The 26,078-nt window shown below is 35.3% G+C and overlaps 1 protein-coding gene and 1 pseudogene across 1 annotated transcript; both read left to right on the top strand.

Moving 5' to 3' along the window:
* The first annotated feature begins 499 nt into the window (after positions 1-499).
* On the top strand, positions 500-14,435 carry LOC143622619 (protein SUPPRESSOR OF GENE SILENCING 3-like; annotated as a pseudogene).
* Positions 14,436-16,927: 2,492 nt separating this feature from the next.
* Positions 16,928-23,312, top strand: LOC143622636 (protein LSD1-like). The gene is made up of 7 exons (XM_077093725.1): positions 16,928-17,075; positions 17,371-17,511; positions 20,042-20,152; positions 20,997-21,109; positions 21,801-21,851; positions 22,876-22,947; positions 23,037-23,312. Exons 2-7 carry the CDS (start codon positions 17,385-17,387, stop codon positions 23,082-23,084), a joined length of 522 nt encoding a protein of 173 aa, XP_076949840.1. The 5' UTR covers positions 16,928-17,075; positions 17,371-17,384; the 3' UTR covers positions 23,085-23,312.
* Positions 23,313-26,078: the final 2,766 nt, after the last annotated feature.

Consider the following 26,078-nt stretch of genomic DNA (forward strand, 5'->3'; position numbering starts at 1 on the left):
CTAATTTAATTTCTCATTAATACGGTGCTGGTATTAGATGGATTTGCAAGAGTAATATTACCAATGGTGTCAAATGTTTTATGGTCAAAGAGTTGATGGACGTGGGAATGGACAGGTAAGGGCTTCAAATGATGGGCGGTTCGGTCAAACAGGCGGCCAAGGCGGTATCAGTGGTGGTGCTAACAACCAGCAAGTGCATAGATACTATGAGAGTAACCAGAACGCAATCACTCTATCGCTTCAGACTGGATGGAACAGAATTTCGAGGCCCGAGCGTGTAAGAATCAACGGCGCAAATAACCAACCAAATGTTATAGAACAACATGTTGAAGATCATGATGAAACTGATGAAGTTGAAGAGTTTAATGACGGTCTCCTATGTGATGATTATGATTCGGATGAAACACCTAAATGTCATAAGGAGCAAAAGAAGTACAAGTGATATGCGAAGTTTTTCAAGTATTTGGAAAAGTTGATTGTTGACTAGGACAATGAGCTAATGAGGCAGTGGCATTGCCCTGTGTGTCAGAATGGGCCTGTGGATATTGACTGGTATAAGAGCTTGCAGTTTCTTTTAACTCACGCTAAATGTAAGGCCCCGGTCCCGGTGCCCTACATTGGCATTGGATTTACTCATAAACACAGTTCTAAATATCAGAGTTAATTAAAACTTTTCACGAAATATAAAAATTCAAACATATATTACAAAATCCTTCAAATAGCCTTAACAATTTAAACACTTGTCTTTAAACATAATTTAAAAGTCATTTCAAAACATCATAGCTTTCTTCCCAAGATGTCAATATCTTCAGTCCAATGCCATACGTCCTTATTTAAGCGAGCTGCCTCAACCTATTCACCTACGTGCAGACTAAAAGTCAACTACGCTGAGTGAGTTTTAGTTAATCATACATTACATTCACATGCTTACATAAATACGTATCCGAAGATACATAACTTCATATTTCCTTACATACTTACATACATACATACTTTCATTCTTTCTTTCATACATAAATACATTCATACATACTTTCATCCCCGCATATACGTTTTAAAGAACATTCCGCCCTATAACCTTTACAGATAATATTAGGGTCTGTTCCCTACATTCGCAGATATTATTAGGGTCTGTGTAACATTCGTTACTTTTCAAACCCGAAAATCCGACCCGTTTTAAATTATCGGTTTTTATTTATAAATATATGTATAAAAACATATTATAATATCCAACTCCATAATAAAATATGCATTCAACATTTCTAATCCCCGATGTGACACCCGACATTTTCAGTTAAATCCTGTTGACTGTGTTAACTAAGTTAATGAACTCCCATGCATATAGTGTCATGTATGCATACATTGAGTCAGTGGTGTCGTTGGTGACCTAAGTGAGAGTCACTAGTTATTGATAACTAGAATAATAAACTTGTCACACATGTTATTATATATGATAGGTTATAATAAATTTGTCACGCATGATATGTTACATGTATTATATGTGGTGGGTGAAATTGTGTTACATGCTACATGATTAATTGTTGTATACTTATATGTTGTAGTAGAAGTGAATAATTAAAATAACATAACCTATGATATATTACATGACAAGTAACAAAAGGACTAGTACACAACATATGGTTACTAGAAAACGTTTATAATAGAATGTAACATGTCACATGAAATAAAAACTGACATAACCTAAAGTTTAATAAAATTAATTACGTCTTAATGATTGTGTTAATGATAAGTAAATAACAATTAAGGTTATAACTTTTCTTTTTCTTCCTTTTGGCCGTCCATATCACATCACACACACATACATTTTATTTTTCTAAAACACTCTCAAAATATCATAATCAAGTTGGGTGATTTTTGGAACAAATAGTGATATAGCATTGATCAAGCAAGTAAGTAAGCATGGTTAATATATATTTTATTTATGTTTCTTTGATTTGGGATTGTGGGATTAAGTATCCAAACACATGTAATCATAAGAAATAAAAAGATGATCAAGTTGATGGTTTTAAAAGAAATTGTGTGTCTTGTCATAAAAGAAAATATGGAAACATTTTGTACATTAATATTATTTTATAAATCAGTAAAATAATGAAATACATGAGATTGGTTATAAAAAATGGTTCCTTGATGATTAAAGATCATAAGGATATAAGAATCATGATTTTTGTGACTTTTGGTTTGAATCTTCTTGTTGACCGATTCTGTGTTTTAGATTGTAGATTGTATAACTTGATGATACGTTGGTGTTTCTGATTGATTTGTGATACTACGATTACGTACTTTGAATCTAGTTTTCAAAAAGTCAAGAATCATAATTTTGTACTTTTTTTGTCTAGTTTTTATTAATTTAAAAAATCGGGTTGCAATCCTGATTGAAAGAGAAATTTTCTGAGCTGTGTTGTAAATTGTATAACTTGAGATTGAAAAAGATATAGGTGTTATTTCACTTCTGGAATGTTATAAATTGAATTAGGAATCCAATTCAATTGGTCTTGCATCAATTGTACATATATGGAATTTTTAGCAAATATTTACATTCTGTTGTGCTGATAAGGTAGCGGAAAATAGGTTGCCGTAGTGTATGAATTTTCATGATGTTTGTTAGTGTTGAAAAATTACAAGAAAATATTATGTTGTTCCTAATACTTGAAAGTATCTGTGGGAATTATTTGGTAAATTATTTGCATGTTTTGACTGATTAGAAAAATAGGTTTTGATGACTTAAAACCTACCCAAATTTATCCAGCATGCTGTTTGGTAAAAATAGTTGTAGTTTGTACAAAGATTGTTGTGTTATATTGGAATTTGACTTTATTGGTCAACTTGAAATTATTTGACTAAATGTTTGGTCTTACTTATGAGAAATGAAATTGGTAAAAGTGTGACTTAGTCATAGGGTTACATAAAAAATGATTAACTGCAAATTACATGATCGATTGTTAGGTTGCGACTATGAATATCTTATGATTATTTTAAGTCTAGATAATTGGTCAAAAGCCATCAACGGGTTGTCGGTCAACATTTAGGGTCAACGGTCAATATTTTTGTCAACGGTCAATATTTTTAGTCAACGGTCAACAATATGGACCTTTTTGGTCAAAAGTCAACGAAAGTCAAACTTTGGTCAAACTTTTAATAAACCGTGGGATTGTTTGGATACTAAGGATTATAGGAATCGCTTAGGAAATACTTATAGTACTTGTATGAATATCTACATTTTATAAGTAGTAAGTTAATATTAATTTTTATGCTTTTAATTCTAGTTCGTGACGTTTAATTGCTTCGATTTCATTTACGTACTTTCGGTTTTATTTCAAGTTTGTCTTCAACATCAAGGTGATTTTCTCACACCCCCTTTTTACTCTTTTACTACTTTTGGGGGTAGCATATATATCCTATCCAAATTACAATTTCGTTTATTCATTATTTACAAACTACAATTCGCTACATGAACTTGTGTGTTTACTTGTTACTTGCTCAAAATTACTTGCACATGGATTACTTCAATATAGTATGATCATACGCCCCCCCTTTGCGCTCAATACATTTGTTGTTATGAGTGGAAAATGGCCTCATTATCCGAGTACGTTGGTGCACAATCCCAACTGGAAAGGACCTTACTTGCGCTTATCTGAGTACGCTGGTGCACAATCCCAGTTGGAAAGGACCTTACTTGCTCATTTACACTTGTTCATGGAATTGTATGATTTTTATGTACGTATATAAAAACTTGTGTGAACTCACCAACTATTCATTTAGTTGACTTTATTTTATATATATGTTACAGGTACAATTATTAGAGGATGAAACGGAGAAGACACTAGAAACTTAGGTTATATTAATAAATGCACAAGTTGTTAATTGTTATTGTATTTTCCTTGGTATGTCTCTTACTTTCAAACTTGTGTACTTGTTGTTAAATCAATTAATGGTATTATTGTCACTTAATAGTGTCACATGTGTTTTCAGCAATCTGTATGTCGCACCCAGGCGTATTCCGCTTTAGCCGGGGTGTTACAGTCTGTTCCCTACATTCGTAGATATTATTAGGGTCTGTTCCCTAGATTCGCGGATACTATTAGGGTCTGTTCCCTTTTTAACCATACATTCCATCCTTCCTATAACCATACATACCTTTCTTTATTTAATCATACTTTCGTACATACTCATTTCATTAAGTACTTTCATATATACATATTTCATACTAGGAATACTACACATTACTTTCCCTGTCGATAAGTGCAATATCCAAAGATCGTTCACGCACCCTCAAGCATTCATTCAAAGCATTCTTACATACGATCACATCAATCATCATAGCATACACTTACCATTTAAGGTAATCATATTAACATTCACATTGGGTATGCACACAGCCCCGAAAACATAACAAGGAAATGGGGCTAGAGACTCACCTGAGCACAGTTCCTTTCCGAGTTAATGGTAACTCGTTTCTTTAACTGGGCGCGGCTAACTGTATAACAATTATGACGCGTCAATTAACTACTTCTAACTATATCATACTTCTAAGTTATGGTAACCCCTAGCTACGGGGGTCTGGGGGCGCCCCTGGCAGTGGGGTCTAGAGGCGGCAACCCCCAGCAGGTCCAAGGGGCAGAGCCCCTGGCTGGGGTTAAGCTACAGTGAACTTAACTTAACTTATTTTCGTTAACTATCTTAACGTATTTTCCATTAGGATTTTAATTTATCATTTTAACTCTCCTGTATTCGCAAGCGGTCATAAATGTAAGCGAACATACGTGTAAGCGAACTTAACTTAAGCGAACTTAACTTAAGCGAACTTAACCAGTAGAGAACTTACACAGCAACTAACTTAACCAGTAGCGAACTTAATCATTTAGCGAACTTAATCATTAAGCGAATTTATCATCGGGCGAACTTATGTACACGCGAACTTCCATAGCGAAGTTATCCAGCAGCAGCGACGAGTTGCTTTTTTTATCAATCTTAACAAGCATTTTGCGATTCTTAATACCCTTGTTATGGTTTGACATCACCCACTAATGTTTCCTAACCGCTTTCGTTCATATATATACCGTATATACTATAAAGCTTGGACCTTTAAGCTTAGAAACGTTCAATACAAGTCGCCGTACATAGCAATAGGTTCGTTAAGTTCGTTTCCAACGTCAAGTTTGCTACTTTACGTTTCGTTTAGACCCGATTTACTTTATGTTTAAGTTTCACGGCTAACCGATCCTAAAAACATAAACTTTAAGGTAAAAGACATACCTTTATGTGTTCGGTGTGGTCACGGTTTGCTTGGTTATCTTGTATCTAGCTCGTGTATTAAAGATCTAATAATGTTTAGCTTGATCTTTGGCCTCGGATCTCGTTTCTCACTCACGGCTGTATGCAAGGTGGTGTGTGTGTGTTCTTGAGTGTGTAGGCAAATATGGAAAGATGGAAAATGAGGATTAGGGTTTTAAGATGGTTTAAGGGGGGTATTATATCCATTAAAGCCCATGGACCTAAGGCTCATTACCCTTTAATCCACCTTAATTAATCCAAGTCCATGATCCTTTCTTGTTTAATATTAATTAATCATTAACACACGACAACTTAACACAACTTTGTTTATTTAATATTAGAATATTTTAGGATGTTACACTACATAAGTCACGAATGACTTAATTCATTCATCATCCATTCATTCATCATAAAAAGACAACGAATGGAGCCATTCGTTATAGGTACCTTCGCGTGCTCCTGTAACGAATGAGCCTTACATTCGTCCAATGAAAGCACGAATGGCCTTAGTCATTCGTTATACTCAGATCAGGCCATTCGTTATAACGAATGGGACCACTCGTCATAGCGAATGGAATAGCGAATGATTGTTAACCAGAACCCATTCGGCATAACGAACGACTAGCGAATAAAATAATCATTTAAGAAATGTTAATGAAAATTTTGCTAAGAACCTTTAATGGAAATAAAGGCTCTGCGACCCGTTCGATTAAGTTAAGTTCGCTGTAGCTTAACCCCAGCCCCCTACAGTTAGCCGTGCATAACTCAAGAAAGGGATTACGATAAACGGTGAACGTAACCGCATTCAGGTGAGTTTCTAGCCCCATTTCCTTGTTATGTTTTCGGGGCTGTGTGCATACTCGATATGATAATTAATACACTTACCTTAAATGGTAAGTGTATGCCATGTATGATTTATATGTTATCTATGTATGTATATTTTGCATGTGAATGAAAGCTTGTCGGTACGTGAACGATCTTCAGATATTGCACGCATTGACAAGGGAGGTATGATGATAGTTGAATGTGTATGTTATATATATATATATATATATATATATATATATATATATATAACATATGTGTATGTATGAATGATAAAAGAAAGTATATGTATATTTCGGGTATGAAAAGACAGTATGTACGGAGATGAAGAAGTAAGGGATCAGACCCTAATAATATCTGAGATAGAGAAGTATAAAGGAATCAGACCCTACTAATATCTGAGATAGACAAGAAAGGGATCAGACCCTAATAATATATGAGATAGACAAAGGAAAGAGGGATCAGACCCTAGTAATATCTGAGATAGAATGGACAGTAAATATAAAGTATAAAAGTAATAAAGTATGTATATATGTATGAAAGTATGAAATAAAAGTAAATTTGTAAAGTAATTATTATGTATCTTCGGTTGCATGATTGAAGGTAAGTGAATGTATTGTTTGATGTATGATTAACTAGAACTCACTCAGCGTAGCTGACTTTTAGTATGCACGCAGGTGAGTAGGATGCGACAACTAGCGTGAGCGGGACACATGGCAGAAGAATAAAAGCCTGGCATATGAAGATCTTTTATGTGTTATAAGTTATGTTTTAATTTTGAGAGACAAGAAGAATGTTTTAAGACATGTTTATGATTTGATATGTAATGTTTTACGAAAGTTTTATATTCCGCGTAAAGTTTTAATTAACTCTGATATTTAGAACTGTGTTCATGAGTAAATCCAACGTCAAAAGTGAGGCACCGATAACGGGGCCTTAAACATCATAAATCATCTCTGCAAGTTCGACAGAAGAGTCAAAAGTGGCAGGTTTATTCGCCATGACTAGCATGCGGACTTTTTGTGGCAAACCCCTCACATAGCATTTAATTCTCTTAGCCTCAGTGTTAAGCATATCGGGCACCAACCTAGACATTCGGTCGAACTCGGTGGTATACTCGCGATGAGTCATCGTCCCAGCTTTCAAGTTTAGGAACCTCATCTCCGCCCTTTCAACTTCGGCATCAGCACAGAATTTCTTCATGACCAGTTCTTTCAAATCCTCCCACCTCATAGCCTTGATTTCCTCTTGACTCTTCCTCTGCTCAATCGATTCCCACCAATACATCGCCTCTTCACCAAAAAACTGAGTGGCATAACCAACAGCTTGGTCGGGACAGCACTCGCTTATGCAGATAACCTTATCCATAGTGGTTATTCATTGAAAAGTAGTGATTGCGTCACCCAACCCAGACAGCTTCGGTGGGTCACATCCTTTGAAGGACTTATAGTTGCACCCAGCTTGGCCCCTTTTCCTGTCATCAACCTTCACTAACTTAACCACGCTTGATTCTTCCCCCTCCCCTTCATCATTTTTCTTACCCTCTCCTTCCGCCCTTTCAGCGGTTCTTTCACGGCCTCCAGCAGACCCTTCGGCATTCATGTTTTTCACAGCAGCTGCTACCGCTTGAGCAATGGCCGTTTAAATTGCGGGGTCCAATTGAACTCCCTCGTTGTTACTCGGATTCCCACCGGCTGCACTTCCTTCTCCCTCAGCGTTAGTAGCTGCTTCCACTGACGGTTCTCGGACAACGCGTGGCCTACCACGACGTCCCGTACGTCCTCCCCTTCCAGCAACTTTCTTAGCTCCAGCCATTCGTATTCTATAAGGAAACACAAACATCATCACTTAAGGAACTGTTTAGTACAAGGATAGTAAGGCTAACAGGTAATAACAGTGGCCAGCTGTGATTAGCTGATCACGTTACTTTCCGTGTCCTATACACTTCCCTTTATGAGTCTATTTGTGCTGGTTCTAATTTCAAACAGTCAATTCAAACAAGCAATCAATTAATCCAATCCCTAACATTCACTTACCCTTCTTTTAGAAATTAAGCTAACATTTACCTTCATTATTTAACCATACACTTTACCTTTACTGAGCTTGTTTGAGTGACACATGGCATTCTTGGACTGGCATCTTCTCCCTTTTCTTACTTAAATCCCATTCTCTGTTCGAGTCTAAGCATGTAGGACCCTTAAATCTCTCGAACTTTGCTCTGATGCCAACTTGTAAGACGTTGGATTTACTCATAAACACAGTTCTGAATATCAGAGTTAATTAAAACTTTCGCGGAATAACATAATCATCAACAGTCGTTACAAACATTCATAACTTGTCTTTAAAACATAGCTTAAAACATGTCTTTTAGTTCAACATAAACAAGTAAATCTTCAGATGCCAGCTTCCTTATTCATCCGCCATGTGTCTCCCTTCAAGCCAGCTGCCTCATCCTACTCACCTGCGTGCATACTAAAAGTCAGCTAAGCTGAGTGAGTTCTAGTTAATTAAACGACATACAATACATTCACATAGTGACATATGCACCCAAAGTTACACACCATCATACTTACTTACATTCGTACTTTCATTTTTTCTTACATACTCACATATTACTTCCATTCGTACATATGTGTTTAAGAGCATTTCGCTCTATTTACTTCACCGATATTATTAGGGTCGGTTCCCTACATTCGCCGATATTAATAGGGTCGGTTCCCTACATTCTCCTATACTATTAGGGTCAGTTCCCTTCATTCGCCGATACTATTAGGGTCGGTTCCCTACATACGTACTGCTATATCATACGTGTCATTTACATACTTTCCTTGACAATACGTGCAATCTCTGAAGAGCGTTCACGTACCATTAACATATCATACATACATTATTCATACATCTTATATATTCATACATACATCATACATATCAATCATACCTTTAACTACCACCTGATGGCACATGCAATATCCGAAGATCGTTCACGCACCGTCAAGCAATCATCATACATAAATCATACAAGGCATACAGTTACCACCTAAGGTAAGTGTATTAACTATCACATCGAGTATGCACACAGCCCCAAAAACATAACAAGAAAGTGGGGCTAGAAACTCACCTGAATGCGGTTACATTCACCGTTTATAGTAATCCCTTTCTTGAGTTGTGCACGACTAACTGTATAACAATTACACGTATCAATTAACTATCACTACCCATATCGTCTTTCTAGTTCAATTATTACCCACAACGAACGGGGGTCCGGGGGGCAGCGCCCCTGGCAGCGGGGTTCTAGGGGCGGCAGCCCCTAGCAGGGTCCAAGGGGCAGAGCCCCTGGCTGGGGTTAAGCTTACTATTTTAACTCTCCTGTATTCGTAAGCGGTCATAATGTAAGCGAACTTAACCAGTAGCGAACTTATCAGTAGCGAACTTAGATTTAGGCGAACTTAACTTGGCGAAGTTAAACATTAACAAACTTAGCCTTAGGCGAAGTTATCATTAAATGAACTTATCACCAGGCGAAGTTACAGTTCGGCGAACTTGCTTGGCGAACTTGGCTTGGCGAACTTACTGGGGGCGAAGTTAACAGCAGCGAGCTTAGTTGTGGCGAAGTTGCCCAGCTGCAGCCGCTGTGTGACTTTAACCTCCCATAATCATCTTCGTTTATCGCGAAACTCAGGGATATGATACAACCCAAACCCGTGATCATTCCTACGGTCATTTTTAGATAAGATTTGGCCTGAAAACGAATAAAGTTTGGACCTTTAAGTTCAAAAACGTTCAATACAAGATTTACGGTTTATCTTATACGAACCGGTCTGTTTATGGGTTCATTAGGTTCGTCATAGCATCAAGTTCATTACTTTACGTTTCGTTTAGACCCGATCTATTATAGTTTCAAGTTTCATGGCTAACCGTCTATAAAAACATGAACTTTAAGATCGAAATCATACCTTTACATTTTCGTTTTGGTCTCGGTTAGCTAGCTTATGAACTTTGGATCTTGTATCAATCTTGAAGCACGTTTGCTTGCTCAGATTTCACCTCTCTCTCTCTCTCTCTCTCTCGGCCGCGTATGGTGTGTGTGTGTGTTTGGAGTGTGTAGAGATTAAGATGGAATGAAATGAGGTTTAGGGTCTTAGGGTGGTTTAGAAGGATATTTATATTCCCCAAGGCCCATGGACCTAAAGCTCGTTACCCTTTAATCCATCTTATTTAATCCCAATCCATGATCTTTTCTTTATTTAGCATAAATTAATTATTAACACACGATAACTAACCGCAACTTTCTTTATTTAATATTAGAATTATTTTAGGATGTTACACAAAGTAATCAAGAAGTTCTTGATTTTAACTTTCAGTTAGTAAATTCTTTTATAAAATATGAAGTAACAAACTAATAATATACCTTTTCTTTTTCATCTTGTTTAGCCTGTATGTTCCTAATAATAACCATAAGTGGCCATACAATCTCTCTATCTTTAACATTTACATTCAACCTTTTCTAATGACCATTCGACTTACTAGCTGGATTAATTGTCGCACCCATTACTCTTAACTCTTCTTCTAAAACTACAGCCAGACCTCTGTGTAACTTGACTTGTCTCGACTCTTTGGTTTTAGCATGAGTCAAAAAAGACTCCAGGCTCTTATACCAGTCAATGTCACTGCCTCATCTGCTCATTGACCTCGTCAACATTTAAAACATATGCGTTATGCCACGTACCTCTTCAAATGATCCATAGCAGGAAAAGATTGTTCAGCTCACCCCGAGTTATCAAAACTTCCTTCTTTTTCATTCCTGGCATGATACTACTGTGTCCTCCGGTTCTCTTCTTTAGTTTGCCTCAATCTTCGACATAATAATTCGCATGACTTTTCAGTGCCTTAAGATATATTTTTTTCTTTCACAACTTGGTTCTTGTACCAAGTCTTGGATGAAGATGTGGAGTATCTTAGAGGTAAAAAATTTATGACCTTTAAAGTTACCGTTTCTTTTATAAAAATATTGTTATGAAAATTACTACTTTTGTGTAAGAGCATCTCTAGTGGGAAATTGCTCATTTGTGTCCTATGGGATACAAGCACTTTTTTTTAAGAAAAAAGAGAGGATAAGGGGGAGAGAAGAAGTGTTTGAGTGGGGTTAGTGGGCGAGTAGTTGGAGATGCTAATTTAATTTCTCATTCATATGGTGCTGGTATTAGATGGATTTTCAAGAGTAATCTTTCCAATGGTGTCAAGTATCCAATGGTCGAAAAGTTTATGGACGTGGGAATGAACAAGTAAGGGCTCCAAACGATGGACGGTTCGTTCAAACAGGCGGCCAAGGCGGTGTCAGTGGTGGTGCTAACAGCCAACAAGTGCACAAATACTATGAGAGTAACCAGAATGCAATCAGTCCACCGCTTAAGACCGTATGGAACAGAATTTCAAGGCCCGGGCATGTAAGAATCAACGGCGCAAATGTGAACACCTTAGAGCTTCAATCGATTGATCAATTCATATCGATTAGTAACCGGATCTATTAATATGATATATGTATATGTATAATAATGTTAATTAGATGAACGAAGTGTTGAGTAACCAGTTGGACAAAGTAACGACAATGAGAGAATAATATAAAAACACTTAAATTAAAATGCAGGCTAATCAGCATATATATAGAAGATGAATGTCATTCGTTACACATTCTGTAACGAATGGACTTCATTCGTCTTCATTACATAAATAACAAAATGGTATAGCGAATGACTCATTCGCTATACCCCATTCGTCAACATTCCATGACGAATGGATACATAACAAATAACGATTGATGCCCATTCGTTAAACAACCTTAACGAATAGACAGTGATAAATACAATTGGTCTCATTCATTAAACATCCTTAACGAATGAGCCATAACAATAACAAATCTTATAAATTACTAAAAAGCCCTTAAATTAAAATAATAATAAATTACAAACGATTACAAAGAATCGAGACAACCAAAACCGTGCACTAACAGTAATTAACCAACCAAATGTTACAGTACAACATGTTGAAGATCAAGATGAAACTGATGAAGTTGAAGAGTTTGATGATGAGCTCCTAAGTGATGAGTATGATTCAGATGAAACGCCTAAAAGTCATGAGGTAGCAAAAGAAGTACAGGTGATATGCGAAGTTTTTCAAGTTTTTGGAAAAGTTGACTGTTGACCATGTCAATGAGTCGATGAGGCAGTGGCATTGCCCTGTGTGTCAGAACGGGCCTGGGGCTATTGACTGGTATAAGAGCTTGCAGTTTCTTCTAACTCACGCTAAACAAAAGGGTCAAGACGAGTCAAGTTTCACATAGGTCTGGCTGTAGTTTTGGTAGAAGATTTAAGAAGAAAGGGTGTTACAGTTAATCCAGCTAGTAAGTCGAATGGTCAATGGAAGGTGTTGATTGAATATGTTAAAGATAGAGATATTGTATGGCCACCAATGGTTATTATTAGGAACACACAGGCTGAAGAAGATGAAAACGAAAAACGTATATTATTAGTTTGTTAACTCATTATTATTTGTTTAATTTCATATTTTATAAATGAATTTACTAACTGAAATTTAAAATCTGTGGCTTGGGTTGCAAAACCAAGAACTTCTTGACTACTTTGGGTCATTTTTATACGATTAAGAAATGAAAACAAACTCAATGAAGTAAAAATCCTGACCTTCAGAGTGCTGATTAAAGGCATCCATATCTTTTTTTTTGTAGCCATGTAACCATAAAGCCTGCGTTAACCCAAGGGACCAAACAAAATGGGGCGGGACTCAAACGCCTCTTTGTCTCTGCCTTCATCTTCAAAATGCTTGCTTAGACATTCATCCTCGGTGTACCCAATGACTGAGTATTCAAATATTAGCACACTGTCACCCCTGTGCCCTCTTGGCCCGTAAGCGTGGCGGGCCTTCCGTGCTTTATATGATCCAAAGTAGTCAAGAGGTTCTTGGTTTTGCATTCCAAGCCATTGATTTCGACAATTCATTTATAAAATTGGAAATTAAACATATAATAATGAAGTAACAAACTAATAATATACATCTTCGTTTTCATCTTGTTCGGTCTATGGGTTCCTAATAATAACCATTGGTGGCTATTCTATCTCTCTATCTTTAACATTTTCATTCATACCCCTTCCACTAACCGTTCGACTTACCAGCTGGATTAACTGTAGCACCCTTTCTTCTTAACTCTTCTTTTAAACTACAACCCGACATCTGTGTAGCTTGACTTGTCTCGACCCATTGGTTTTAGCGTGAGTCAAAAGAGACTGCAGGCTCTTATACTGGTCAATAGCCACATGCTTGTTCTGACACACAGGGCAATGCCGGCCTCATCGGCTCATTGACCTGGTCAATAGTCAACTTGTCCAAAGACTTGAAAAACAACGCATACCCGCCGGTAAGTCGAATGGTCAGTGGAAGGGGTATGAATGAAAATGTTAAGGATAGAGAGATTGTATGGCCAACAATGGTTATTATTAGGAACACATAGACTGAAGAAGATGAAAACAAAAAGGTATATTATTAGTTTGTTACTTCATTATTATTTGTTTAATTTCATATTTTATTAATGAATTAACTAACTGAAAGTTGAAATTAGTGTCTTGGGATGCAAAACCAAGAACTTCTTGACTATTTTGGGACATATAAAGCACTGAGGGCCCGCCACGCTTACGGGGCCAAGAGGGCACAAGGATGTGAGTGTTCTGATATTTGAATCCTTAGTCGTTGGGTACACCTAGGCTGAACGTTTAAGCAAGCGTTTTGAAGAAGAAGGTAGAGAAAGAGACGCGTTTGAGAGGCCGCCAAATTATGTTTTGTCCCTCGGGTAAACACAAGCTTTATGGTTACATGGCTACAAAAAAACGATATGGATGTCTTTAATTAGCACTCTCAAGGTCGGGGTTATTACTTTTTTGTGTTTGTTTTCCTTTCTTAATCATTTAAAATGCATTAACTCTTTTTATATGTTTAATAAATTAGGGGAAGAAAAACTGAAGTTTGATATGGTTTCATACGAAGAAAAAGTTATAAATCAGCTAAATCAAATGAGTGAAGATAGTCAACAATTGCATTGGTACAAGAATCGAGTTGTGAAAGAACAAATGCTTGCTAAGGCACTTGAAAAGTCATGAGAATTATTATCTCAGAAACTGAGGAATACTGAAGAAGATAACAGGAGGACACAACAGTATCATGCCAGGAATGAAAAAGAATGGCGTTTTGATAACTCGGGGCGGGCTGAACAATATTTTCCTGCTATGGATCATTTGAAGAAGAGAGGTTGGTGAAAATACATGATGAAAAGATGGCTGAGTTAGATATAGGGTTTAATGCAGATTTGTCTCTCTTGAAACTCCTTAAAATTAATTTTAAGCACTTGTAACCGAGAAAATACCTAGCATCCTCTTCTCTCCTTGCCTGCAACCTCCTCTAAAAATAAATGGTGAATATCTGCGTTTGAAAGCTCAACTGCTCCTCCATAACCCCCCCCCCCCCCCCCGTGAAGAACCATTCCTCTTTTGAAGGTAAAATAATGTTAAAATCAGTTGTTGAAATCAGTTTCCGTTCTTTTGTGTAAAGCTTTAAAGTTACTGTTTCTTCTATAGAAATATTATTATGAAATTTACTACTTTTGTATAAGAGCATCTCTAGTGGGAGATTGCTCATATGTTTCTTATGGGATACGAACTATTTTTTTAAGGAAAAAAGAGAGGGGGGAAAGAGAAGAAGGGTTTGAGTGGGGTTAGTGGGCGAGTAGTTGGAGATGCTTATCACATAAAAGAGGTTTCCATCCAAGGTCTTTGGTCCAGTGTTATGGTATCTCTCTTCTATCCTAGAAATTATTAGTTTAAATTCTGCAATGTTCATGTATAGGTAGATAATGGTCCTAATAGATATATTTATGAGTAGGCTAGTTTGCCGCTAAAAATAAAGGAAAACATAAAAAAGGTAACGATCATTGATCATTTGACACGATATTAGATTGTTTTTATTCGTTTAGTGATCAAGATCAAAATTCTTGATACCATGACAGTTTTGATATTTAGAGTTAGAAAGTGAAAAAAGAATATAGAGAAAGACCATCTCACGTTGTTTCATTGTTTAACATAAAGTCACAAATAGATGTTGGGGGGGTGTTTTGGATTCCTTATGTTAATCAACTTGTAACTTATAAACTTTTTGAAAAGTTAATAATGTGTATAAGGTGTTTGGCAAACCATAAGGCCTTATAGATTTTAACTTATGGAGAAGACAAACTAAATAAGTTTTGAAAAGTTAGGAATATGTAACTTATTAACTTAATGAGTTGATTTATCTATTACACCCCTTTAACCCTCAAAACCCATTACACTCATTTTAAAAAAGAGTGTCATCTTTAGTCATTTTGATTTTCACCAACACATAAGCTAATTAAAACATTTTTTTAAAACATATTTTATTAAATTTATAAGTTAATAAGTCACTTAACAAAAAGTCTCTTTTCACTTAATTAAGCAATCCCAAACACACCCTAAATACGAAAGGACGTGTAATATATCACAACATTATCACTTAAACACTGTTGTACGAAAGACCTATCTATCTAACTTTAGCAATTACTAATGCCACATGCCAAATGAAGGATATATAAAAAGCTTAAGTAGATAATTATAATTTCGATACCGGTAAAAAATTTTGGTTACAACGGTTTTGTCTTTGATTATTTAAAGCTTTATGTTATGGAAGGGGTGAAAATGGTAATGTGAAAGGGCCAAATCGCGTCACATAAGCGCTTAGCTAGCAAAAGTGTTTTCATTTTTCCCAATAACTAGAGAGTGTTATGTGATATGTGAGTGGAATAAGCAAAATAATCATCAAGTGAAGTGAAATAATTGATTATATTATTAACTATTAATCTATAAAAAATTAAATGAATCATTCCAAATGCCCTCACCTGCCATGGTGATCATAACCCTATCCCCCCTCCCCTCGGTTGGCAGTCGTGATCCTTTGACAACCCTTTGGCGAGCTATAACACACACTAAATCCAAATTCGAGAGTTTTTCTTCCAAATAATCACAATAAAAGCACCATTGAAGCATCCAACAATCAAATACTATGTGTATCCAAATAATCACAATAAAAGCACCACAATAAAAAAGTATGATTACAACAGTTCTTTTCGTATTTATCTAAATCCAAGTACTTCACTTCCAAATAATTGCAACTAAAGCACTTCTTTAAGCTTCCAACAACCAACAGTCACATTTTCCTTAACCAAATAACAATAGCAAGAAGTAAGACACCACAACCACAAAACGTTTAATTACACAACTAGGAAGAAAAAGCACAACATCAAACTAAAAACAAAAAAAAGACACAAATCCCTTTGAAATTCGATTGATGACTAGAGTTGAGCTTAGTACCGATCAGCATCGATCCTGACAATCTTGATCCCGACTTTCCCAAAAACTTGGTATAGGTATCGATACTAAAAACTTTTGGTTAGTACATTACGGTATGTGTACTGTAGGCAATATTTCGGTAAATACCACTGACCAGTACTGATTATGAAAATTTTGATATGAGTTTTCCCAAAACTTGATACCGGTACTGAAATGCTCGTTTGAGTACCGGTACCCAGTACCATTTGCTCATTCTTAGATGGAAGGTCGTTTGTTGACTCTTGAAAGTTCCTAAACACACATGAAAAGAAAAGAAAAGAAAAGAAAAGAAAAGTTACGGGGCTAAACATTAAATACCATCAAACCAAAAGAACTAAAAAGAAAATACAAATCAACGATTTAACGCTCTCTTCCAAACACACCCAAATCACCAAATCCGATTATTATTATTATTTCTGAATTTTCAACAATTAACCCATAAATTCACGATTAATCACCAAATTAACCCACAAATCGGTATCTCGATCCGTCAATTTGCTTCAGGTAACCCCTTCAATTCGATCCTAATTCATTAAATCGTGTTAATCGGCGATTCCGATGATACCAATTTCAATCGGAAATTATGGAATTTGGTTTGTGGGTATTGAGAATTATAGGTTAATTTTGCGAAATTGTATCTGGGTTTTGTGAATTATAGGCTAAATTTGCGAAATTCTTTGTGGGTCTTGTGAATTTAAGGTTAATTTTGCGAATTTGTTTGTGGGTTTTGGGAATTTGAGGTTAAATTTGCGAAATTGTTTGTGGGTTTTGTGAATTTACGGCTAAATTTGATTTGCAGGTGGTGTGAGAAATATGCAGAGTCAAATAGTGTGCAGTGGTTGCAGAAGCATATTGTTGTACCCTAGAGGAGCTTACCCTAGAGGAGCTTCTAATGTTTGCTGTGCCTTGTGTAATACTGTTACTTCTGTTCCTCCTCCAGGTAATAATAATATTATTATAACTGGCTTTTGTACAAATGATAAAAATGTTTGTTTTTGAAATAAATGAACAAAATTAAAGGTTAAAAAGAAGTGAAATAGATAGTACAAACAATAACACGTCTAGAATCTTAAATTATAATTTTGAGAAAAATCTTTTCAACATTTTCTGTTTTATCACATGTATTCCCATCGTCATCCAATATTAACTTAACAATTTTAGATCACGTCTGCCGGTTACTCTGGATAATGCAGCATATAGTGTCCATGGGAAAAGATTGTTCTTGGCTATTATCTGCTTGTTTAACTTTTATATATCTACTTGTTTGATCTACAATCAATATGTTACTTTTAATTTCCGTATAACCCAATTGCCAAAATGGTTTTGACCCATGACCATGGATAGCTAGGATGAATGAGATGAGAGATTAGAAGATTAGGTGGGAAAATTAGGCTAGAATTGAATGTGGGCTTGACAACTAAACCTCCTTATTTTACTTTATTAAAAGAGTAAGATAAGATAAGATTATTTGATTTAAGTGTTTAATTGTCATGTTATTTGATTAATTTGTATAATTGAATTTTTTTTATTGGAAGTTAATCCTAATTTGTCAATGTGCGAAAGTCATGCAGAATAGTATGTTTATCGGTTTAATAGTTTGATTTAGGGGTGTGCACGGTTCGTTTATTAACCTCAACCAACCGGATCCAAAACTGAAGTCATCACTCGTTGGTTAATCTATTTTATTAAGTATTAACCATTTGGTTTTCGGTTATTTGGTTATATTTTTTCGGTTATCTTGTTAGTTTCCGGTTTAGTTTGGTTTATATCGGTTAATAACCAAAACCAAACTTGCGCTAAAGTCTTTACTTAGAAATACATGAAATGGAGGTATACGTACATGAGATGGGGTCGGTATAAAACATGAAATACAGGTATAAAAGTTAGAGATGTATGAAAATATGATTGGTTCGCCGGTTAATCGAGGGTACAAAAGAACCGATAACCAATTGTTGGCTCGGTTTCGTCGGTTTCTGGTTCTGTCATTGCTATGTTTGTCTAGTTGTTTGAATGACTAGATATTAGAGTTTTGAGTTTGCATATGTTTATGTTTAGTTTGAGTATGATCAGTATGGTTTATTTTGGTATAACTAGATCGATTAAGGGTCACCGTAAGTGTGTCAAGAATTATGATAATTAGAAAGAGTCGATCATGGTTGAGTTCAAATTCCGTGTTCGTGTTCTTGGTCCTGATTTCCAACAGTTAATTTTGATTGATTGGTGGTTGTATTGTTGTTAACAAGTTATTATATGTTGTGGTATTATGAATTGAATCAATAACGAGGTGATCAGACCCGAAGCGAAAACGCACAAAAATCGGTTATCGAACAACTCAACAAACAAAAAATCCTAATAACCCCAACTTGGTCATTAAGAAACCCATTTAACAATAATAGATATACGAACATATATGGATTTGGCGAACTTGCTTTATCCACACAATCTCCACCGTCTTGTGGGTTGCTAGGAAATTATCGTCAACATTGAAGGCTTGTTAATTTTGTTTGAGATGATAGATGATAACCAACTTTGGGTGATTTTGATTGTTGCTATGATGAAAATGTGTAATTCTTCTTTGCTATACTAAACCTTATTGTATTACATGATACTCACCTATCAGTTGTGAAGTGCATTGTTTCTATTTATTGTAGTCCCATGAAAATTGGAATATGTTCTTTTTCTAGAACTTTCCAGTTAAATTTACATATCATCATTACATAAAGTTAATGGTATTGATTGGGTCGAAAATATTTTCTTTATTTTGTATGTGTTAAAGGGTATATATGATGATCTTTATGTGAAATGTGTACATTTTTTATGCTATACTAAACTTAATGTGTTACAAGATACTCACATTGTCACTTGCAAATTGCATTGTTTTCGATTTAGGGAAGTTCCAAGAAAATTGGAACATTTTATTCTTCTAACACCTTCAAGTTAAGGTTACATATTCACTCGTCATCATCATTACATAAAGTTTTTTGTATTGATTGGTTCCAAAAGATTTCTTTTATTTTTTGTGTTAAAGGGTATATACGACGATCTCTAAGATCAAAATGTTTAGCTCACCGTAGCTTGTAAATTGCATTGTTTTCCAGATGATCTTTATGCAAAATGTGTAGTTCATTTTTTAATGCTGTATTAGACCATAATTTGATACAAGATACTCACCCGTCACTTGCAAATTGCACTTTTTTCCATTTGAGGATCTCACATAAAAATGGAACATTTTCTTCTTCTAGAACTTTCTAGTTACGGTTACTTATCTACTCGTCATCATCATGACAATACAGTTACTGGTATTAAATAGGATATAATTCAAAAAGATTTTCTTTACTAATGTATAAAAGGGTATTTATGATGATCGAATCACGAATACTTTCTTCTTGTGCCTTCTAAAGGCCAAATAAATATCACATTATACTTGTTATTATTTTTGTTCTTATCATAAGCGTTGGTTAACGTTTCAGGGATGGAAATGGCCCAACTGATCTGTGGAGGTTGTCGCACATTGCTAATGTATGCACGTGGTGCTACAAGTGTTAGATGCTCATGTTGCCATATTGTAAACCTTGCACCAGGTTTTCGTACATGAATTATATATCATTATGAGATTCTTTATAAGGATCTTTAAGTGTATATATAAAACTTGGGAACCGTATGAATTAATTAATTGTTCTCAAGTACTTTGAATTGCAATTTACCTGTCCCACGAATTAGCAGGACTAGTGGTGCCGTGAGGTTTCCCTAGGCTTGTAAAAATGAACCAAATGGAGCATGTTTGTGTTCATTCATTTAACTTCAACTGAAATCGAACACGAAAAGTTATTTAAAATGGGTTTTCTTATTTTTGTTCGTTCGTTAAGAAAATGAAGATATTCGTGTTCGTTTATGTTTGTTCGTTAATGGTATGTATGAAAGGTTCATGAATGTAAATGAACCAACATAACTGAGTTAAAACTAGTTAAAAGTAATGTGAGGAACAATGTGCTGGGCCAAAGTTATTAAAACTAATTAACTATACTGAGTTGTAAAGGCCAAAATATTTAAATGAATATATTGGCGAACATATATGAACAAACTCAAACAAACGTAAACTAACGAACATAAAAAAGTTTAAATGAGCGAACGCCCACGAACATCAATAAACGAACGAGTTAACGAGACATGTGTTCATGTTCGTGCGTTTAACTAAATGAACAAAATTAAATTGTTTATGTTTGTTCATTTATTAAATATACCAAGTTGATACTGTGTTGAATTATTTTCTAATTAGATTCAGATATAAACTACATATAAAAATCCAGCTGGAACGTTAACTTATTTAGGATTCTAGTAATCTAGGTTAATTTGTTTTCTACAGATCTTATTATTTTAGTTAGGTTGATTGTTTTCTAAGTGTTTTTGTTTTTCATTTATTAAAAGTTTTAAACCAGCTGGCTCAAGTGAGTTGTGCAAATTGCCGAACAATGTTGATGTATCCATTTGGTGCTCCATCTGTTAAATGCGCAGTCTGTGACTACATTACAAATGTCAATGTGAGTACAAACATAACCCATATTTCTGTATTTTCTCTTTTTTTTATTTTATCTTGTTTTACTATTTTCATACTCATTAGTTTATTTATTTATGGACATGTAAACGAACTGAATGTTCAATGACTGTTCGTGAACCATTTGGCAGGAAGTTCGTTTATTTAATAAACAAACTAACATGGACAAATTTTTTTGTTCATTTAGTTAAATGAAATCGAACGAACAAACAAACACATGTCGCAATCGTTCGTTTAAATTCGTTTACGTTCATTTACGTTAATTTATTTTTTTATGTTTAAGTTCGCTAATATTATTCATTTGTATTTTTTGGTCCATTACAACTTAACCTAGCTATAATAACCTAAGTGCAACACTTCTTTAAAAATAGTTTTAGCTCAGTTATGTTCGTTCAAATATGTTGTTAGCAAACACTAGCAAATTATTTTGCTTAACGAATGAACACGAGCAAGAAAACCCTGTTCCTTTAATTGTTCGTGTTTGATTGTTTGTTCGGTTTAAGTTAAACAAATGAACACGAACATGCCCCATTTGTGTTTGTTTGGTTCATTTACAAGTCTACAGTTATTTATCTGGAGTTGTTGAAGAAAACTTATTGTAATGAACAAGTGCATGGTTTGACTTTTTAGTTAATACTTGACTAATATTTGAATTATATATATACTTTTGGTTACAGACGAGCAACGGAAGGGTTCCCGTTCCGGTCTCAATGCCATCTTCTTCGACAGTTAGTTTCTTTCTTTTGAGCTTTTTTTTCTTCCAAGGATTTATAAATAGGGTTGTCTGTGAACGAGTGTACTTGATAAAATGCAAAAAGAAAATAAAAATTATTTATTTAACTAGAAACAGCAGAAAAACTATGAAATGCAAGCAGATTGTAATTCACGCTTTACATCATTTCAGCTGCGTCTTTATAAGCATGTATAGTGAGCTATAAGTTTGGTAAAACAGTCTGGCCGAAATGGGTTTGGGCCAAAAAGGGTGGTTTTAAAAAGTATCGGTTTGGTTTAGGTCAACATTAGGTTTAAAAACTGAATGTTCAGTGAATAGTCTGTGAACCGTTTTGGTGGTACGTTCATTTATCTTCATTTATTTAATGAACGGATGAACATGAACAAATTATTTTGTTCATTTAGTTAAATGAACGAAGGTAAACACGTCTCGTTTATTTATTTATGTTCGGTAGTTTACGTTTGTTAAAGTTTGTCAGTTTAACTTCGTTAATATATTCGTTTAAATTTTTTGGGATCGTGACAATTTAGTCTTGTTCTAAAACCTTTTAGGCCAAACACATTGTTTTTCACATTACTTTTAACTAGTTTTAGCTTAGTTATCTTCGTTCATCCATGTTTGTTCGTTTATGTTTATGAAGCGTTTGTTTATACAGTTAACGAACTATCATAAACGCACGTGAACATGTTCATTTTCTTAACGAACGGACACGAACTAGGAAACCCATTCGTGCTCGGTTGTTTGTTTGGTAAGTTAACCGAACAGACACTCTTCGTTCGGTTTGTTTACAAGCCTAATGAAAATGGGAACCAAAATGGGTTCGCCTTAAAACGGCTACTTTAAAAAATTATTTCAAAACGGGCTCATCAGCTATATTTTCTCTTAAAAAGTATCAAGCTGGTTCGGATCAAATGGGTTTTGACCAAAATGGGTTCGTCTTGTAATAGGTCTTTTTAGAAAATATATATCAAAACATATTCACCTGCTTTTGAAACAATTTGCTACATATTCTTTTACAGGAAATGCCTCCTTCGCATACTCAAACTGTTGTCGTTGAAAATCCCATGTCGGTTGATGAGAACGGGAAACTGGTATTTTCTTTTCCCTAATCTTTTTATTTCATTATTTTCTATCAAGGTTTACACTTCTTTAACTTTGAAACATTTTTATGATGATATAGGTAAGCAATGTTGTTGTCGGGGTTACAACGGACAAGAAACCAACTTGAAACGATCGGAACAACGGGTTGGTCTCGTATTGATTATTTGTTGAATGAATGAATATTGGTCCTTGGTAGTTGAATTTGTATACTATTAGAACCAAAAAAGAAAAAAAGAGGGTCCATCCATATTATGCTATTGTAATTGAGATTGTATGAGAAATATTGATGGCTTGATGTGTTACTTTGTGATGGGATATGATTAATAGAATTTGTTTTGCATGATTTCAACACAATCATGATCATGGATGTATTTTAAGTATTGATGTTCTAAACATCACCTGGATTCGATTGAAGGGTTTGTGCTCCATGATGTTCTAGCTAGAAATAGGATATCGATCCATGATGACCTGATTGAAACAAAATATTTGATGAGTTACCTAATTCGATTGACCGGTTTGTGTGTTTGATCTCTCAGGTGAGAGGGATACGATGAATATAGAGAGAGAAACGATGAAATCATCATGTTGAAGAAACCAACAAAGGGAGCATACATTAAGAACCATCAATTTCTATCCGATCGGTGTTCGTCCGATAAAAATCCTATAGTTTTCTTGATGAGTTATTCACAAAACTGATGATTGCCCAGGAACACCAGTCAACAAATAGGTGGAAAACAAACCTGAACACTAATGAGCGAAGAAAATAAAAAAATACATTAATAGATTCATGCAATAAACAATTGTACTAGCAACAGTGCATAATGTACTACACATAAAGCGTACAAAGTAATGAACAGTAGAAACGTGAGAGGGCACCGACCTTCCAATTTAACATATATATTTAATATAACTAGTAGGAAACCCGTGCAATTCTGCAGGGGCGACAAGTTGCAATGCAATACACATTAATTTAATTTTATCATCCTCTCGTGATATATTGGATGGAACTTCCCTTTAGTTTCCTTATTGCATACGAAGTTTGAATGGTTGATGTCCAGATATCCTATTCTCGCATGAGGGCAGCATACTAATACCCACAAAAGTGTTGTCAACCTAGCAGGGTTACGGAAATATGTACGCCCATGTTATGAAAGCTTACGTGTTTGTTTTTCGCATTCTTCAAATTGTTCCAAAATCATATTTCCTATATAACAAACCTGCGATTGTTGTTTTTGTTACGAAAATGCGTCATGACTTGTGATGCAATTATTGTTTTTTGAACGCTTGATGTTCAGTTTCTAATTTACTCATTGCATACAAAGTTTGACTATTGAGGTTGACTTTTCAGAACTAGAACTGAAATTAATCATGCACCTGTAGTGCTTGATGTCTTATTATCCGATTCTAATTTACAAAAAATGTAATCCATTTTTAATGGAAAATCAATTATTTAGGTTGACTTTTCGTAATCAAAATTGTAATGCAATTGTAAATATCAAAGTGTGCAACATTGTACTCATTGCATACAGAGTTTGACCTTTTCAAATGTAATAAATAAATTTGATCATTATTTTGTGGTGGCCAAAAGCACTTGGCCTCACATTTGAAGAGTGATGTCTGTTTGTATCTCCAGCCCTTTAAGAAATATTAAAACACGACACGCTGTCTGTTTGTACGCCCTGCTTGCGGTGCGCACATATAATGTATATATGTGTGAACCCTTGGGTGGGCAAAAGTAAAATTGCACTAATTTTGACGTTATTTTGCTAGTCACGTGAAAATAACGTTAAAAGTGGCGGAAGGTTAATCAGGCATCATGTGGTGGCGTTGATAGCCGAAAGACAAGGGCACATGCACCAATCAGCCGGTGTCCCGATGATTGAGTGTTATGTGTCTTATGTCCAAGGCTTGATTCAAAACTACTATCGAGCCGGGGGTCTCACCGGAAGCAGCCTCTCTATCCCTATGAGATAGAGGTAAGGCTGTCTACATCTTACCCTCCTCAGACCCTACCATAGCATTGCTATTGGTGGGATATACTGAGTACGATGATGATGATGATGATGATGACGCTGCCTGTGACCGAATAAAATTAAAGATCTTGGTGTATACAGAACATGGTTAATTATTTGTGTTCAATAATGGTTAAACAAACGAACACAAACATACCCATTTGTAGGTGTATGGTACGTCAAACCCGGTACGATACTTTATTTATTACATTTTGTATTATGTTTATTACATTATTATTATTATTGTCTACTAATTAAGACCATTGGGCTGGGGTTTGTGAAGGTAACCCCAAACCGGGCATGGCCCAATAAAGGTTAGGGTTCATGATGGTAGCCATAGAGTCCCTATATAAGGAGCTTTTATCATTCATTGAAATGACCTTCTCTTGGACCCTTGACTTTCACATATTTTTGTGTCTGTAAACAAGAGTTCATTCTCTTAGCAGTCACCTCCACACCCCCACTTTTCTATGGCAGATCTGAGCAACCGGAGAAGAAGATCAAGGCGGTGGTTCGTTGATCTTAAAGACCGGGGAACTTGGACATGGATCCGACCCGGATCCATTTCATGTTTCTTCATTGGCGTCATCCGTGTGGACACGACAACGAATCACTCTTTGTTTTTCATCTCGGTTCTCAGATCTGATCATCAAATATTCTAGATCTATTGAGAAAGAAATCCAGATCTGGAAGTATACAAGAAGAAATACCACCAAATTTTGAGGAAAAACTCTTAGATTTGAGTTTTTACGGAGTGATGTATGCCAGATCTAGTTCTGATTTCTTCAGATCCGAGTTCGTTAGAGAAATTATCACATTTCATACTTATAGATCTGAAAATCCTTTCAGATCTTTTGGTTTTTCATAAAACCTATCTGATGTGGATGCTTAAAGTCTTTTAGATCTGTGACAATTTTCGTCAGATCTGTATTCGATGTCCACATCTGCTATTAAAAGAGATATAAAAATCTCTAAAAATATGCATTTATAATTTCCCGATCTGTGAAGGCTAAAAAGTAGATATAATAGATTCAAATATCTACAAGGATTTGCTTTTCATAAATATCTAAAAAGGTTTCGTACGACTCGAAATCCTCATATGGTTGGTA

The sequence above is a fragment of the Bidens hawaiensis genome, unplaced genomic scaffold (assembly GCF_021521415.1).
Source record: "Bidens hawaiensis isolate Kalapana, Puna unplaced genomic scaffold, B.hawaiensis_p1.1 tig00003237_1, whole genome shotgun sequence".
In the NCBI taxonomy this organism is placed as follows: Eukaryota; Viridiplantae; Streptophyta; class Magnoliopsida; order Asterales; family Asteraceae; genus Bidens; species Bidens hawaiensis.

Excerpts from the sequence above, each read along its gene's own strand:
- LOC143622636 (XM_077093725.1), top strand. The coding sequence starts at position 17,385 with ATGCAGAGTCAAATAGTGTGCAGTGGTTGCAGAAGCATATTGTTGTAC. Across the intron at positions 17,512-20,041 it reads TACTTCTGTTCCTCCTCCAG|GGATGGAAATGGCCCAACTG; the intron begins GTAATAATAATA and ends TTAACGTTTCAG. Across the intron at positions 21,110-21,800 it reads ACTACATTACAAATGTCAAT|ACGAGCAACGGAAGGGTTCC; the intron begins GTGAGTACAAAC and ends TTTTGGTTACAG.